General features: G+C 47.5%; 1 protein-coding gene across 2 annotated transcripts in view; it reads left to right on the top strand.

The window, feature by feature from the left end:
* Window positions 1-18,592, top strand: part of SUFU (SUFU negative regulator of hedgehog signaling) — a 114,204-nt gene that overhangs the window by 65,764 nt on the left and 29,848 nt on the right. Inside the window, exons 4-8 of one of the 2 annotated variants that reach the window (XM_049855010.1) lie at window positions 9,808-9,950; window positions 10,884-10,969; window positions 11,247-11,319; window positions 14,148-14,304; window positions 16,328-16,439. In XM_049855010.1, the coding sequence (XP_049710967.1) occupies window positions 9,808-9,950; window positions 10,884-10,969; window positions 11,247-11,319; window positions 14,148-14,304; window positions 16,328-16,439 (571 nt within the window). The remainder of the gene's footprint in view (window positions 1-9,807; window positions 9,951-10,883; window positions 10,970-11,246; window positions 11,320-14,147; window positions 14,305-16,327; window positions 16,440-18,592) is intronic. The other variant, XM_049855011.1, reaches the window with a different exon arrangement.

Consider the following 18,592-nt stretch of genomic DNA (forward strand, 5'->3'; position numbering starts at 1 on the left):
ACATCAGGCTGTCCTATACCCCGTGACCTTCTGAAACTTTGTAAGCTCTTGCTAACATTGTATATGGTCTTGGTATATTTCTGGAGCTATAACAACAAACAAATAGACTGGGCACACATATCCCAGGGATCCCCACCCCCTTCCCCTAGCTTAGCTTAGAGCAAAGAGAAAGCACCAGGGCTTTAGAAATTAGGATAGGCTTCAGTGAGGGATCCAGTCAGGGCAGTGAGCAGGCTATGTGGCCCCACTTAGGAGTATCTGGGCTGGGCAGAGGCCAACAGGATTGACTTTAAACTTTGCCTCCTCCACTACCCCCTCATTTCTCCTCCGGAGCTGGGAGTGTTGTGAGGCTGCCTGGGCACGTGCAGACCTGTGTTTCTGCCCCTATAAATATATTTCAGCGTGATATGCCTCTAGCTGACCTTAAGGAGCTCTCATCAGATCTCAGAGGAAGCCTTATCTGGAACCAGCTTCGCCAGGCAGCCCACAGCTTGTGCCTTCTCTGGAAGGAGGGCAGTGTCAGAGCCAGTTGCCAGATTCTTTCTCATGTGTGTTGGCTCATCCTGGACTTCTCAGAAACAGGGGACCAAGCGAGCTGACCCTCCTCTACTCAGTAGTCTGTTCCACTGGAAGTGTATCTGGTGCATATAGTGTTTTAGGAAGAACTGCGAAGTCCTCCTAGGAGCCAGCTCTGTGTCTTCATATAGGATCATTTAGGCTGTGGTTTTCAAGTGACATGTGAACACCAGGAAGGCAGGAAGGATGCTGACTGTTTCTTGAGAGAATGTGATGGCTGTGCCATTGTTCAGAAGTTGACAGACCAGAGTGTGCCAGCTGCTTTGGGCCACCTCCCATTTTTCTGCTCTCTCTAAAACACCTCTTGCTACCAGCTACTCATTTGTCACCTGGCACAGTTCAGCTGGGTTTCCTGCCCCTGGAAAGTATGTAATCATCTCAGGGCAGTTTGACTTCAGGGCTCTAAGCTTCAGCCATTAATTAACACACCCTTCTGGGCTCTGAAAGAGATCCTCAGCCCGTTCTCCCCGGACCAAGCGTATTAATTCAGACTGCTGGGGTGGCTGGCGGAGTGTTGCTTTCTGAGCTATTGTTTAGAACATCACTGGGACTGTACTTTAACACAGAATGGAGACAGTCATTCTCCAGAGTTAGGGTGGATTAGGGACTCTTAAAGGGTGTGTTTGTCTCTCAGCCTTTCAAAGGTAGCACTAATTATTTTGCAAACAATATCTATTTCTTCTGCAACCCATTTCCCTAGATTTTGCTAATTTGTTATGTCCAGGATAGTCTGACTTAAAAACACCACAGCTAAAGTTGGATGTTTGGGAGGTGAGGGTGGCCATTCTGAGGGCCTAGTTAGAATTTGTACACCATACAGTCCCCACCCCCAACTTTTAAGAGTCCTTTTCAGGAAGTTGTTTGTTAATGGGGAACCAAGACATAAAGAAATGAAATCTTTTCTCTCAAGTACGCAAGGGGTAGGACTGTAACTAGCATATTTTTTGTACCATTTTTGCCTCCCTGGAGTGGTAGTTCTCCTCTGCTGAATTTGCCAGAGGCAGCTTTCCCCTTCAGTTCACAGTGGAAGACTCTGTTAGCTGAGGGAAGTTTCTCATGGTACTTGGGGGCTGCGAGGACAACACTACAAACTGTACTATGGAAGGGGCAAGGTGGGCAAACCCCACCTTTATCACTAACTGCATGGCAAGGATCAGCAGGAATCTAGTTCCCACCCGGAAATAGATCCAGTCCTGACCTTCCCACATTTCTGTTCCTCGTTGTCAACCATTTCTTTAGCAAAAACTCTCACTCAGATCCTAACCACCCAGAGTTAGATCAGACCTCATCCCTGGCTACCCTGAGCCTGGTCAACACATCCCTGGCACCTGAGGCCCGGTCACTGGCGAGCATCCGTAGGCTCAGGAGTCTATACAACTCCCTGCACGTCAGCCCAGCTGGCCTCTCTTTCTCCCTAGCCCCTGGGCATAGGTCACAAGCTAGAAAGACGCTTGTGACCCTTCATCTTCATGGACTGCCCTGCAGCCTTTTTCTGTCACCCAGCCACCCAGTGCTGTGTCTATACAAATTGACTCTGTATTGCCAGCCCCTGCTGGCTCGTTGCCCTGTGGGTTCATTAATTCTGTAGAACAGCTCACAAAATTCAAAGAGACTATTACCTATACGTACAGTTACCCACTTATTACAACCCGAGAGGATATAAGCAATGAGATGCGTCAGACAAGGTCTAGGAAGGGTCCTGGCACAAGGCTTCTATTGTCTCCAGGGACATACACCCTCTCCCCTGCATGGATGTTCTTAACAATCCTGGAAGTCCCCAAAAAGAGAGCTCCAAGGCCCAGGGTCTCCTAATCACTGGGACCTCAATTAATATGCATTATCAGTGAATATGCATGATGACTGCATCTTGCCCCCTCCCTTCCTGAAGTTAGTTCACCAGGTGTGGGGCCTGTGTATCCCCCTACTTGCCTGCCTGTTTTACAAAGACAAAAACAAACAAAATCTGTTGTCCTCCAGTCAATTCCAACTCATAGCGACCCTCTAGGACAGAGTAGAACTGCCCCATAGGGTTTCCAAGGCCGTAATCTTTATGGAAGCAGACTGCCACATCTTTCTTCCTCAGAGCAGCTAGTAGGTTCAACCCTCTAACCTTTCAGTTAGCAGCCAAGTGCTTAACCCCTGAACAACCAGGGCTCCTTTTAGAAAGACAAAGAGCACTTTAATTGCTCAGACTACTTTAAAAAACTAGAGGCAAAAAGCCAAACTTAATTCTTTGTCCACAGGGGCAAAGCTCCAGAGGGAGGGAGGAGAGTGGGAAGTGATCGTCCAGGCCTCACACAGTTCCTTCAGACACAGAAGTGGGCCACTCTCCTGCCATGTTTGGATGCAAGTCCCAGGGGTTTTCATCTCATTCCTTGGTAAGGATGTTTCAGGAAGTGAGAGGGAAGGGAGAGTAAGCATGCTCAGAGCAGCAAGGAGGTGGGCTTCTCTACCACTGGACTGAACAGCTGGACCTCTGACTGAGAGAGGTTATTAGCATTTGAAAACCCCTCTGAAGGGGCTGAGAGCTTCCCTGGGAAGGCACTGAGGCCTGAGTGCAGAGACCCGTGGTGGCTCCACACAGAATGGGCCGGGCATCCAGGGCATAAAGACCAGCGTGGACTCAAGAATGGGCCCTTTGTGGCTTTGTCCCAGGCTTGAAAACTGTGACCAAGGCCCTTTCATTGTTAAGAAAGACCGTTTCTTGGCCACAGCAGAGCTAATAAGTCTAGTGCCCTGACCTGGCAGGTCTGGAGGCGGCCCTGTCCCTCAGTAGAAGGTCCTGTTAGCGTGAAGACCACATAAAACCTGTTGCTGTTGAGTCAATTCTGACTTGTAGTGACCCTATAGGACAGGGTAGAACTGACCCATGGGGTTTCCAAGGAAAGTCTGGTAGATTCAAACTGCCAACCTTTTGATTAGCAGCTGAGCTCTTAATCTTAACCACTGCGCCACCAAGACCCCTCTGTTAGCATCCTGCTCTCTGAACCTTTCTGTGGTAAGTTACGCCTTCTTTGCCCCCTCCCCGTTAACTCATTAGTGCTTTTTGCCAAACCTTGATCACATATGTGTTGGTCTTAGAGCATTGACTTGGTCTGACTCCTTTTTCTTGTCTTAGGTCCCCCCCACCGCCAGCTGCCTAAATTAAGCCCCTTCCCAAGTTAAACCTAACCTAAGTGCCTTTTAAGGAAACACTGGTAGTGTAGTGGTTAAGAGTTCGGCTACTAACGAAAAGGTTGGCAGTTTGAATCCACCAGTTGTTCCTTGGAAACTCTGTGGGGCAGTTCTACTCTGTACTATAGTGTCTCTATGAGTTCGCCAGCATTTGTAGAGGTCATGCTTCTAAACCTTACCAGCCTTCTTGTTTCCAGCCCATGATCCTGCCAGGTTTGGGGTATATTTCTACTTCACATGGGACAGGCTGGAGGAGCTCCTGGGCACTGGCTCAGCTGTCTCTTAAACCAGGAGCAATGGTGCCACCTACTGGGAACTTGCTGTTAGCTACAGGGTGTGTGGCCAGTGCTCCTGTTTTCTGGTGGAATGACTAGGGCCCCGGTTGGGAGTATCTGTACTGTAATTCAGTACAGGAATAATAATATGCAGCAACATAAAGTGTATGAGTAAGGGTCACTGTTGCCTACTTACAGACAAGGAAACAGGCATAGAAATTGTGGTGGGGCAAGTTGCCCGGGGTCATGACTAGCTAGGGGCAGAGACTAATTGGAACTGGGTCCTCCCAGCTCCAAAGCTGGCCTTCTTAACAACCACTCTGCTAGGGTTTGCCAAAGCCAGGAGATGATATTAGGAAGGAACTACTCAATAACATGAACTTAGATAGTAAGGACTTTCTTTCTTCATTTTTTTCAATCCTGCTGATTTTGTCTCATACGTGACTTTTTAAACCTTGAACAGCTCTTTAACCTTGCTCATCTTAGTTTTAACAATGTTAGGTAGGCAGCAGTATCGGCTAGAAATTAATAACGTTTTATTTTCACTGTATTATTTTGAAGTTACAGAATTCCTGTTGCGTGGTAAGCAGCACTGCTTTCCTATTTAGCATAGTGATATAAAGTTTCTTTTTAAAATAAATTTAGGTTAAAAAGTGAGTAAATATTAAGAAAAAAACACAGGTAAGTAATGGTGTAGGTGGTATATAAACAGGACAAAAATACTAACAGGTGGTATCGCGGATTGAGTTATATCCGCCCCAGAAATGTGTGTATCAGCTTGGTTAGGCCATGGTTCCCAGTATTGTGTGGTTGTCCTCCATTTTGTGATTGTAAATTTATGTTGAGAGGATTAGGATGGGATCGTAACACACCCTTACTCAGGTCACCTTCCTGATCCAATGTAACGGGAGTTTCCCTGGAGTGTGGCCTGTACCACCTTTTATCTCTCAAGAGACAAAAGGAAAGGGAAGTAAGCAGAGAGTTGAGGACCTCATACCACCAAGAAAGCAGTGCTAGGAGCAGAGCGCATCCTTTGGACCTGAGGTTCCTGCACTGAGATGATCCCAGACCAAGGAAGACTGATGAAAAGGACCTACCTCCAGAGCCGACAGAGAGAGAAAGCCTTCCCCCAGAGCCAGTGCCCTGAATTCAGACTTCTCCTCTACTGGACTGTGAGAGAATAAACTTCTCTTTGTTAAAGACATACACTTAAGGTATTTCTGTTACAGCAAGCACTAAATGACTAAGACAGGTGATATGGATGACTAAAGTCATCTTGGACTTGCCCTGTGACATTGGGCATTCTCAAGGATCCTTTCCTCATTTGTAGAAAATGAAAATGGTGAAGTAAGTGATTGTTCAGGTCCTGTAGACCCAGTACATGCTGTGGTGTCCAGGCATTGTGAGTTAGGTTTCTCCTAGGCCCTGGCTGCTTAGCCTCAGGAGAGGTTAACAAGGAATCCAGGAACTTGACTGGGCTTCCCTACTTGACCTGTCCCCTCAAGACTCCTCCCTTTCCTCTGCTGCATTGTTTCTTTTCTTTCTTTCTTTTTAACAGCTTAAAAAACAAACCTGTTGCTATTGAGTCAATTTTGACTTACAGCGACCCTATGAGACAAAATAGAACTGCCCCATAGAGTTTCCAAGGAGCGCCTAGTGGATTCGAACTGCCAAACTTTTGGTTAGCAGCTGCAGCACTTAACCACTACACCACCAGGGTTTCCTTAGTTGAGATATAATTCAAATACCATACAATTCACCTATTTCAAGTGTACAATTCAATTATTTTCACTGTATTCACAGTCATGAAACCATCACTGCAATGAACCCTACAATATTTTTGATAACTAAAAAGAAACTTCTTACCAGTCATCCCCCATTTCCCCCCAGTCCTCCCAGGCCTTGGCAAACACTAATCTACTGTCTCTGTAGATTTGCCTATTCTGGACATTACGTATAAATGAAATCATACAATGTGGTCTTTTGTGACCTGGTTTCTTTCATTTAGCTTAATGCTTTTAAGTTTCATCCATATTGTAGAATGTATCAGTATGTCATTTCTTTTTATTGCCAAATAATATTCCATTGTGTGAGTATACCACGTTTTGTTTATCCATTCATCAGTTGATGGACATGTGGGTCATTTCCACCTTTTGAGTTCTGAATAATGTTGCTATGGACATTTGTGTACAAGTTTTTGTGTGGACATACGTCTTCCACTTGAGTGTATACCTAGAAGTGGAATTGTTAGGTCGTATGATAACTCCATATTTGCATTTTGAGGAACTGCCAAACCCTTTTCCATAGCGGCTGCATCATTTTATATTTCCACCAGCAATGTATAAGGGTTCTAATTTCTCCACATCTTCTTCAGCACTTGTTATTGTCTATTGTTGGGTTTTGTTATTTTTGTTTCGTTTGTTTTATTTTAGCCATCCTAGCAAGTATGAAGTGGTGATATCTCACTGGTTTTGATTTTCCTTTCCCTAATGGGTAATCACATTGAACATCTTTTCATGTACATATTGCCCATTTATATATCTTCTTTGGAGAAATATCTATTCAGATCCTTTGCCCATTTTTAAATTGGATTATTGGTCTGTTTATTATTAAGTTGTAAGCGTTCTTTGTACATCCTAGATACAATATACTTTCTGGATAGTTATTAGGTATATGATTTGCAAATATTTTCTTTGGGTTGTCTTTTCACTTTGGGTTGTCTTTTCTTGATGGTAAGGTTTGCAGCACAAAGGTTTTTAATTTTGATGAACTGCATTTTATCTTTTGTCACTTGTACTTTTTGTATTATATCTAAGAAATTATCACCTAATCCAAGGTCACAAAGTTTACATCTGTGTTTTCTTCTAAGAATTTTCTAGTTTTAGTTATCACTATTAGGTCTATAATATATTTTGAGTTAGTTTTTGTCTATGGTGCAAGGAAGGGGTCCAACTTCTTTCTTTTGTATGTGGATATCCAGTTGTTCCAGCACTATTTGCTGAAAAGACTGTTCTTCCCCCCACTAAGTTGTCTTGGCATTCTTGTTGAAAATCAGTTGACCATAAATGTGAAGGTTTATTTCTGGACTCTCCATTCTGTTTCATTGATCCATATGTCTATCCTTATGCCAGTACCACACTATCTTAATTATTGTAACTTGGTATCAAGTTCTAAAATCAGGAAGTATGAGTTCTCCAACTTTGTTCTTATTTTGCAAGATTGTTTTGACTATTCAGGATACCTTAAAATTCCATGTGAATTTTAGGATGAGTTTTTCTGTTTCTGCAAAAAAAGAAAAAAATGCCTTTAGGATTTTGGTAGGGATTGCATTTAATTTGTAGGTTGCTTGGAGTAGTATTGTCACCTTAACAATATTAAATGTTTCAATTTATGAATGTGGGATGTCTTTATTTAGGTCTTCTTTTTTAATTTCTTGCAGCAGTGTTTTGTAGTTTTCAGTGTACAATTCTTGTTCCTCCTTGGTTAAATTTATTCGTGAGTATTGTATTCTTTTTGATGGTATTATAAATGGAATTGTTTTCTTAATTTCATTTTCAGATTGCTCATCACTAGCGTATAGAAATACAATTGATTTATGTGTATTGAGCTTGCAACCTAGCTGAACTCATATATTCTAATAGTTTTTTTTTTAGTGGTTTCCTTAGGATTTTTCATCATGTCGTCTGCGAATAGAAATTGTTTTACTTCTTCCTTTCCAATTTGGGTGCCTTTTATTCCTTTTTCTTGCCTAATTGCCCTGGCTAGAACCTCCAGTACAATTTTGAGTAGAAGTGGCGAGAGCAGGCACCTCTGTCTTGTTCCTAATTTTATAATAAAAGAATTTAATCTTTCATCATTAAGTATGATGTTAGATGCTCTTGATCAGGTTGAGGAAGTTCTTGTCTATTAGTACTTTGTTGAGTGTTTTTATCATGAAAGGGTATTAGATTTTGTCCAGTGCTTTTCCTGCATCTATTGAGATGATCACTGGATTTTTTTTTCCTTTGTTTTAGTGAGTGATGTGGTGTGTTACATTGATTGATTTTCTTACATTAAACCAACCTTGCATTCCTGCCATAAATCTCACTTTGTCATGACATATAACCCTTTTTAGATATTTCTGGATTTGGTTTTGTAATATTTTGTGGAAGAGTTTTGTGTCTATATGGGACCAATGTAAGGGATATTGGTCTATAGTTTTCTTGTAATGTCTTTGTCTGGTTTTGGTATCAGTGTAATACTGACCTCATGGAAAGAGTTCTCTTTTTTGGAAGACTTTGTGAAGGATTGGAACTAATTCTCCTCTAAACGTTTGGTAGAATTCAGCAGTGGAGCCATCTGGGCCTGGGCTTCTCTTTGTGGGAAGTTTTTTAGTTACTAATTCAATCTTTGTACTTGTTGCACTGTTTCTTTCTTGTAGGGCGTGTGAACTGCTTGTAGACACACTCTTCTGTAGAAGGAGAAGAAATCTGGGAAAAGCAAGCCCTGCAGGAGTCGGGAAATTTGGCAGTTTCTAGTTGCCTCTGCTAGGAGTCAGAATCAATTCGATGGCAGGGGGTTAGTTGCCTCTGCCTTCTTTCCTCTTTATTATTCCTTGTGCCATAGAGGAAGCGTCTAGTCTTCCTTCTTTCCTCCTGAATGAATGCTTTTCTGGTTGAGGACCAATAACCTGAGCCTATCTCTTGGGTGGAAAAGACAGTTGTATAACTTAACTGACATTTGAGGGAGTTAGCGCTCAAATCAAGGCAAGTGAGAGCAGGAGCTTTGTCAGGCCTCCCTGGAAGCTCTTTTCCTTTTTTTCTGCCAGGCCTTAAATATTGATAAAAAGTGAAGGAACTTCAGATCATAAGCGATAGACCACAATGAAATGACATAGCTCTCCATATACTGATGTGAACTCATCTCCAGGATATATAATTAAGTGAAACGTGAAAAAATAGTATGCTGTCATTTGTGTTAGGTGAGAAAAAAAAAGAAAGGAACCTATAGATAAAAAATATATATATAAGCTGGTAAATTGCAGAGTGCCTTCAGAAGGATACCCAAGATAAGATTCAAGGGGGGTGGGAGACTTAATACAGCTTGATTTTTTTTTTTTTTTTTCCTTGTGATTATGCTAGCTTAAACAAGTGTGTTTACACTAGTGGGCCTGTGCACGTGTTTCTCGGGCAGCCTGGCACAGTGCCTGTGTCCTCATGGAAACAGCCACCCGCTCCTCTACACATCTCCAGGGTTCGCTCCAGACCTCCACTTACTTAAAGCCTGCAGTGTTCCTCAGAAGTCCCTAAATCTGTCTACCTGTGGAAAACTGGTGACAGACCTCAAAGGCTCTCGGAGGTTGGGTATTCCATTTTGAGTACTATTTCAGCAGCACAGAAATCCTGATCTGTCCTCCCAAGGCAAAGGGCTTTCACTGTCCTCCAGCCTCCCTGGGGAATTCTGGCCCTGCAGCCCCACAGCAAAGCCCTTTATTCTTGCATGAGTGAGTGTGCTGGGAAGTGAAGCAGATGCCGGAAGTCTTTGGACTTCCCAGGGCAGGTGAGCATCCACACTAGCAGCCTGTCCTTTTCCACTGAAGGCTGACAGAACTGGCAAGCAGGAATATGTTTGGTTCTTTGGAAGTAACCACAAACTCTTCACTCCCGTCAGAAGTGAATGTTTCCCCTCCTTCACATGGGCTACCATAGAAGACTGGGGAAGGCTGGCTTCTCAGATGGCAGGTCGGATTCCAGGCTTAGATCAGGGGCCTCGAGCACTAAAGATCCTCCTGTCTCTCCCACAGAGAACACCTTCTGCAGTGGGGACCATGTGTCTTGGCACAGCCCTTTGGATAACAGTGAGTCAAGAATTCAGCACATGCTGCTGACAGAGGATCCACAGATGCAACCTGTGCAGACACCCTTTGGGGTCGTTACCTTCCTCCAGGTGAGATGAGGGTTGGTTGCTCACTTGAGCCTTCCCTGTGGGAAAAGTCCAGGCAGAACAGGAAGACTTGGGTAGGGGGAGTAAAGGGAGTACGAGGTTTCCTTTGGTCTTCTCTTACTTTCTCTTCCCTCCAGTGCCTTGTTAGGTAGATCCAGGTGGTCTGATTTAACCTTCTGAGATGAGAAAAGGGAGAAGGGACAATCTGGGTGGGAGAGAATAGCTATACCTGAGGGAGGTAACAGAGGAGGGTATTTTTATGAACTAGTAAAGACCCAGACAGCCTCAGCACAGGACCTCCCAACAAGAAACCCGCTCTGGACTGTACTCTCCCTTACTCAGACAGGTGGGTATTCACCCCAGCTGTAGCTGAGTGCTTGCTTCTGGTTATGATGGGGTCTGTATGAAGGTTCTTTTGGTGCCCATGAGATTTACACAAAGACTCAGCCCTTGATAAGGAAAGGGAGCTTCTCTGCAAGGTGCTGAGGCCCTTTGGTTGTGGTTCCCAGCTTGAAGGGTCTCAAAATCTCCTCCTCTGTTTATATTCCCCATGATAACAGACGAGGCTGGAATGTCTCCCTGAACCTTCCCAACTTTTAGAGACATGGCCTAGGGACCCATCCTGAGTTGGCCGGGGTCCTCATTTTCTCCTGTATGTAGCCTAGAGCTAGACTTTGCATCAGCCAGACACCTGTCCCATCACAGCAGGGCAAGATCGGCCTTCAGTGCCCTGTCTGTGGATCTGTCCATCTCCGAGCTAGGCTGCTGCTCCCTCCTAAGAGAACCGTCTGGTTTGGACACACTAGGCCCTCAGCACAGATCCTGCCTGGGTTTCTTCACCTAAGGTGACCCTTGAGGGAGCTTGGGTGGCTGAACTTCTGGGAGGACAGGAGGGATGGCCATTAGCACACAGAGCATCTTGTCCCTGGGCCTCAGATTGTTGGCGTCTGCACTGAGGAGCTGCATGCGGCCCAGCAGTGGAACGGGCAGGGCATCCTGGAGCTGCTTCGGACGGTGCCCATGTGAGTACACCCCTCCAAGGTGGGGCTGCTTCCTGGGTCTAAGGTGGGAGTCCCGCCCCTAGCCCACGTGTCCCCCCTCTCGCCCCTGCCCCACGTTGCTGTTTCAGGCAGTGGTTTTTCACATTAGTGCTTCCTGACAGCTCACTCCCTGGTAGTCCCTGACCACTAACTATCCACCTGTGTTTCTGGGCCTCGGGCAGCAAACCAGGCAGGCTGCAGGGCCAGGCCATCAGACCTAGCCTTCAGTTATCATCATTTTGCCTTTCCTTGTCCACAGCGCTGGCGGCCCCTGGCTGATAACTGACATGCGGAGGGGAGAGACCATATTTGAGATCGATCCACACCTGCAAGTATGTCTTGAGTGAGAAAATCTTTCTAGCACACTGTACCCTAAGCCTCTTCTGCATAACACTGACTTTCATCCTGGGAAAGTGGAGGAGCTTTATTTTGTGAGTGAGCAGATGTGTAGCATGATTTGGAACCTGTCCCCTGAATCCTGCAGAGTGCATGAGGAAGCCGAGAGCCTTCAGGCTAGGAAAGCTTGTCTGAGACACATTTATTTTTACACTGAAAAAGTTGAATTTTATTGTACGTAACTTATACATCAGTAAATCTGGCTTTTAAAAAATTAGCTCACCAGCAACAGAAGAGAATCAGTGTAGTGAATATTGCTTGTTCAGTATTCATCCCCCCATCTCCCCTTCTTAAAAGAGCACAGATTTTCTTTCAGGGAGCCACCCCTCCCTACCTGTAATAGACAGTAGTTTAGGTGATGTTGACCCCACCACCCAGCTCCAGGAGTGAGTGCTGACCAGTCTAATGCTCCCACCCCCCTGTAGACACATGTTCATCTCAGGGAGTCAGACCCGACCTCCTCCCCTGAATGGCTGGCGTTCCTTGAGGTGTAGAGAGCGTTTTTATGCATACGGGCCGGCAGTTGCCCACTTGCTGTGGCCTGCCTGGACAGAGTTTCAGGGGCACCTCTGGTTTTTTAGCAGAAGCACTCTTTTTGCATGCAGGTAAATTTTGCAAGCCACATAGACCACACCTGACTTAGTCAGGAACAACAGACAGCTAATAAGGTGCTTAACACCTGTCTGCCTTCTCCTGCACATCCCCCTCCCTGCCCCCTGCAGGGCATTGCTGTCTCTGAACTTTTTGTGCTCCTTGAAAAATCTGATAGGCCACAGGCAGCTGCCAGGGGTGATGTATCCTAGAGCAGGGAAGAGGTACAAGCAGACATGCAACCAGCAGTCCCTGGCTTCTTTACCACAGACCTGAAAGTCCTTGGGCATCAATCCTCCTCGTTTATACGTGATGCTCCTCTGTTTTCCCAGTGCCTTTAACACTGACCTTTTCAGAGTGCTGCCAGCACCCTGTGTTAAAACTGCTTGACACTTGGTTTCCTTGTAGTTTCTGCTTATGCAAGAACCAGGAACCCACAAAGGCTGTGTTTCCCTGAGCCCTTATTCTGCAGCCACACTGGGATCCAGCATGGGGCACTGTGGGCTGTTGTTTGGCCCCTATCATAAGTGCCAACTACTAAGAAAGAACCTGGGCTTTTGAACTAGTAGGGTAAGCAAACCGTCCTTTCTCTGCATGCCAGGAATGGTTCTCCATAGTCTGCAGGCTTCCCTGAGACCAGCCAGCAGGACCCAGAGCACCTAGAGGTCTTAAAAAGCAAACAGGAGGACTGTGGGGACAAAGCCCAGCTTTCTTTCCTGGTGGCTGTGTGCATCAGGGGTCACCTCCCCTGCAACCACTTGGGCCCTTCTGGGGCCTGCTTGCAATCAGTTCATTTTAGAGCTGGCTCGTGCACCTTTCATCCAAGCTCTACCATTAACCAGCTGTGTGCCTTAAACAAGCCTCTTCTCCAGGACTTGGCTCTTTCTTTTTACTTACGAAGTAAGTAGGCCAGACTGGTTGAGCCAAGAGGCATCCTCAGCTCTTTATTTAGGTGAAGTGCCTCAGGGCAGCTAGTAGAGAAGAAAAAATGTAGGCTCTACCCTGAGCAGACCAGGGCCCACACACTCCCCACAGAGAGAGCTAGAGCTGCCTCCCTGCTGCCAGCCTCTCCCCGCTCCTGATCACCAGGCTGATGGTAGCACCGGAAAGGAAAAGATTGTACTTGATGGGGAGGAGGCATCAGGGGTGGGGCTGCCTTCTGACTAGTCTCCAGAAATAGGGACAGTACCTTGTGCTTCCCCAGATAGGCTCCCTGGTCTACTAACAGGCCAAGTTGCTACCTGTGGAGCAATGGGGAGAGGGCTGGGCAGGCAGAAGAGTATAGGCTCTTACTGAGGTGCTCACTCACAAAGAGCTTTATTTGGCCCACATGGTTGTTTACAAGCAAGGTTGCTACAACCTTCCAGATGACCTTTAATTCAGAGCCCAGCATCACAGAACTGTTTTAACAGAAAATCCCAGAGATGTTTGAGTACAACTCTTCCTTGAGGCCATTTGGAGAGCTGTGTTTGGACTCTGCAGTGCCAGGGCCTGCATGAAGGTAGGGCCTCTGGTGGAGTCCGCAGATGGTCACTCCCCTCCAGGCCCACATTTCAGTATAAGAAATGGAAAAGAAACACCATCCAGAGTCCTTTGCCCAATAAGTTAGCCAGTGCACCTTGGGAAAGCTAGCCCTCCTGTTCTCTGGTGGCACTTCACTGCCTGGCCACACCCTGTAGCTGCTAGAAGAGAAAACCGTAAGTGTGGATTCAGGGAGAAGTTGGTCTGAGTCCTGGCCTTTCCTGCTCTACAGAAGACAGGGTGTTCTTCCTAAAGGACCAGTGAAGAGAGGAAGGATCGTGTCTTTTCTCAGGGAACTAGTTTCTGTCTCTGCCATATCAGCCCCATGGGGCAGCACCGGGTGGGCATCTGCGAGGCTATGCAACTGGTATGAAGGTCCTTGATGAGAGGAGAAGCTTCCCTTGGGATTTTCATTCCCCCTGGCTTCCCCTAATCCTGGTTCCCCTGGAGGAGTCCAGTGGCTGGCAGAGAGCATCACACATTGGTAACCAGGGCAGAACAAGGTCAGAGACCCTGCTCTTCCATACCTGTCCCATGGTCAGCACCGACAGAGGCTCAATGAATCCCAGAAGGGTGGGTGGCTGAGTTGGGCAGCAGTGACCATGGGCCGCCACTTAGCTGAAGGCATGCTGGCCCTTTGGTTCTTTTCAAGCAGGAGAGGGTTGACAAAGGCATCGAGACAGATGGCTCCAACCTGAGTGGTGTCAGCGCCAAGTGTGCCTGGGATGACCTGAGCCGACCCCCCGAGGACGACGAGGACAGCCGAAGCATCTGTATCGGCACGCAGCCCCGGCGGCTCTCTGGCAAAGGTGGGCGCTGTTGTCCAGCCTTCCCTCCTTTCCTCCCCAAGGGTGGTTTTCAGGCTTTCTAGTATGTATGGTGCTCTGGAGCCCTGATGGTTCAGTAGTTAAGCGTTCAGCTGCTAACCAAAGGTAAGCAGTTCGAATCCACCAGCTGCTCCTTGGAAACACTATGCGACAGTTCTGCTCTGTCCTGTAGGGTTGCTATGAGTCGGAATCAGCTCAGTGGCAGTGGGGTTTTAGTATGGGTCTCTAACAAAGACAGCCCCAGCAGTAGTTTATTTCCTGCTCTGAGTTACACAACAAGTGAACTCTTCAAGCAGGGTGGGATTAAGGGAGCTTTGTTGGCTCGTTTCTAGCTGTGTTTCCTGTGTGTGTTTCAAATGCACCACCAGCAGTGACCATTGTGTTTTAGGTTTGCCCCCTGCAATCTGAGGTCATAGAGGTAAGTGGAAGCCATAGAACAGTTACAGGAAAGGGCCATAGTCCACCCAATGCAAGAGAACAAGCATCGGCCACCCACAGAATTGACACAGTGCCCAGCTCTGGCCTGTAAGCCATGCCAGATCCAAGGATCACTCTGGCCTGAGGCCCTCAGAGGCCCGAGTGAGGCCAGCTCACACATGCCCCACCCCACTGTCCTATAGTATAAGGGGCTCTGAGCAGGGCACCATGTCCCCACTGCATTAGGGTGGGGCCTTAGGGAAGGAGACCATGGCTCTCCTGGCGGAAGCTCACCATGCTGGTCTTGGCTACAGAAAGAGTTGTGGTTTTCAGCAAAGGGCGTCCCTAGCTAACACCAAAGGAAAAGCAGCCAGTTATATGTACGTGTGTTTATAGATTCTTCTTCCATTTTTTTCTCTAGTCCTCTATCTTTTCTTATTTTTTAAAGAATAAGATACCTACAGCCCTGAATAAAATACCTACATATGTAAGAAAACTTCTAAAACGTTTCCTCTTCCCGAAAAGGACAACTTAAACCTCCAGTGCAAATATTTGACCCCTTTCTTTCCTTCCTTCCTGTTTGTTTTAATGTGTGCTGAGCCCTCTAGGAGGTACAGAGAAAGGGTGTATAGTTATTAGAATCATTCCATTGCTTTTGACAAAAGGGGTAACTTAAGGAAAGATTCATAGTCTTGTCCAAAATTTCAACCATTATTGGCTATTTTTGAAAAATTATAAAAGTAATCTATGCCCCTGTAACAAGTTAGAAAAGTTGTTAATCACCTCCTCCCTGCTCTACGCCCACCCTTTGAACTCTAAGAGAAATGTTAATTTGCTTTTTTGGGTGTGGTGGGTAATTTGCAGAGGTGAATCTTAGATCAGAATCTCTATGTAGGGAACAGACTAGTAAACTTCATCCCAAAGACCAGCAAAGCTCCTTGCAAAGAAAAATTCCATTCCTCTCTCACTTCCTGGCCCTAGCCAGATCCACGGAGAGACCGAGTTCCCTGGGATAGGGTCAAGGTGAGATGATGACCCCTGCATCCCATTGACCTGGGCTCAAGGAGGAGGGGTGACAGGGCTGGATACCAGTTGACCACCCAGAACCCAGGAACTTGTGTGAGAGGCTCCTGTCCATGCATGGCAGAACACCTGCAGCCCTCATAATACCCATTTCAGTGTGCAGAATCCCTAGGTGATCTTGGGCAGTGACAAAGTCCTTGTCAGTCAGTCACTGTCTGGAGCTATTTTAAAGTAAACCTAGAGCCTGTGATGCAGGAAGGGAAAGAACAGCTGAGATGAGCCCTGTGTTGGAAAGCTCTCTTCTGAAGTCCAGAGGCTACCCCTTATCTTCTATAAGAATGGTGCTCTCTAGACCAAAAGTTTCTTGAGAGCATGATACCTCATCTGTCCTTCTCCCCTCAGTCTGAACTCACTCAGACTCACGTCTGGATGCCTAGAGCAGGCTCAGGGCCAGCCAGCATGGCGGCTTTTCCCCAGTATGTCTGCAGAGCCAGGTTTCAAGGGCAGGGTTGGGGCATACTGGGAGCCCAGGGAGCCATTAGGTAACCTGGTGGTTTCATTGCAGACACAGAGCAGATCCGGGAGACCCTGAGGAGAGGACTTGAGATCAACAGCAAACCCGTTCTCCCACCAATCAACCCTCAGCGACAGAACGGCCTCACCCATGACCGGGCCCCGTGAGTTCCCCACCCACAGAGAGATTAGTATAGCTTTGCAACAGCAGTGGCCAGGGGCTCTACGGAGGGGCTTGTCACCCCCCAAGGGTGGACAAGGGGGCACTTTTGTCCTGAAGGGCCCGTCTCAGTGGCTTTCATGAAGAGAACAATGCCCACAGCTCTGGCTGTATGGGTCCAGGGTCTCTGAGCCTAGGGGAGGCATGATCTAGGGCACACAGATCTGTAGATCATAGCAAGGGGCCTCAGGGGACCCAGCGGACCAGGAATATAAACAACAGTAAATATTTACATGGGCTGTGTGAACAAACGGGAGGGCAGGTTGGGGCAAAATCTGATTTGGGGCCTCCCAGCCTTGTGGGAGCCCATTGTGCTGAGCACAGTTCCCCTCCTTATCTCAGCTTCGGCCAGAGTTGCCCTTCCTTCCTTCCTGGAGCCTGGTCTCCGGCTGATAGCCACAACCCCAGGGGCCTCCCTGTCTGGCCAGCTCCATACTGGAGGCCTGCTGCCGTGGCCCCTCTTCCTGCCTCCCTTCCCTGAGGCCCAGGGAAGGGAAGTCCTTTGCAGGCCTCTGCTGCCTGCCTAGGGACCCCAACAGCCCTTGGGAGACTGCAACCACTCCCACCGTCAGATCAGCTTCCTGCTGACCTCTCCTCTGATGGGGGACAAGTGTTGGGCTGGGCACCCCCCTCTGCCCTTAGTTCCAGGGCAGCTCTAGGGAAAAGCTGCTGGCAGGGAATGCCTGGGAGCTGGCAGCCCAGAGTAGGAACCCTGCCTGCCAGGGAGGAAATTGCCATGCCCTGGGCTAAAGGGGAGTCCAGCTAATCCTGCAAGGCCAGGGTGAGCTGTCCCTCTTACTAAGAAGTCTTTATTACACACTTGCTATATGGCAAGCTCAGGGCCCTGGGGACCGTCTGGGGTGCAGGCTCTTCCATTTGGGGAGCATGAGCTGAACAATGAACTTTAAATGCATGAGTCTGGCTGTAGATGCTGTTTGTTGGGAATGGCTGCTGCTTTGGTTTCTAGCCCCAGCTGCTCATCCACGATCGCCAGGAGTGGTAGTGATTCAGTGCACTACAGGAAAGAGAGAGCAGCATCGTCTGGAGTAGTTAGGGAGGGCTTCTTGGAAGAGAAAAGACATGAACTGGGCCTAGAAGATGTTCTAGAATTTTAACAAAGCAGAGAAAGGAGCTGAAGGGGATTGGACAAGGGAAGGCCTGGCAGGTTAAAGTTGAGACTGTATTCTGGGAGCAGAGTCTGGAGTGGGAAGAGTTAATCTGGGAACAGGGTTGCCCAAGATGGCTCACCTGATGAATCTGTCACCCAGAAATCATGAGAATGGGGCTCTTTGGCAAGAGCTTGGGGGAAACCTCCACCACCACCTCAGAATGGCTGGCAACTCTGGCCAGTGGATTTCTCCAGCCAGCTGCCTTGAGATAGCTGTCTGGGGACAGCAGAAGATGGCTAGACTGGGTCTTGGGGCATCTGAAGGCTCTCCATCTATGAGTCTGTACTCTGTCCTAGGGGCTATACTCTTTCCCGTGCCCTCAGTTTGGCATCTTGCTCAGGGCTCTATTGGGACTAGCAGGAGACCAGGAGGTACTTGTAGGCTTGAAGCATCAAGTAGATTGGCTATCACTTGTAGACGGTCTCAATCCAGATGGCCTTCCTTCCTGGGGAAGGCCAGGGTCTTTGGGCAACAGGCAAGGCCTCCTGCAGAGGCACAGCCCTCTTGTTCCTCTTATGTATCTGGGACAGGCCTGAGATCTCATTCCTTGTTTTGGGCAACTTTCAGCTGCTGTACCCCTAGACATGGTGAGTGGTCACAGGGGTCTGGGTTCCTATATGCATACATATGAGCCCACCCAGACTGGGCAATGGGGCATCACCACTGGTCACAGGGTTCTCTGTAGACACAAGGCAGAGGCTGCTACTGCCTCTAGCCTTTGGCCTGAGCTGGCTAAGGTACAGAGTGGTGTCTGGGGACTAGGTCAGAGGTGCCAGCCCTCTAGGGTAGTCTCCCCTCCCTGCTGCTCAAATGGACCCAATCACGTCTCCAAAGTGCCAGAATCTGTATTCCAGAAGGAGTCAGAACGTCTCCTCTGAGATTCTCAGCGATGGCTACAGATCTCTCAGCAATTGGCTGAGAAACGGTT

This window comes from Elephas maximus, chromosome 16 (genome assembly GCF_024166365.1).
Source record: "Elephas maximus indicus isolate mEleMax1 chromosome 16, mEleMax1 primary haplotype, whole genome shotgun sequence".
NCBI classification, from domain to species: domain Eukaryota; kingdom Metazoa; phylum Chordata; class Mammalia; order Proboscidea; family Elephantidae; genus Elephas; species Elephas maximus.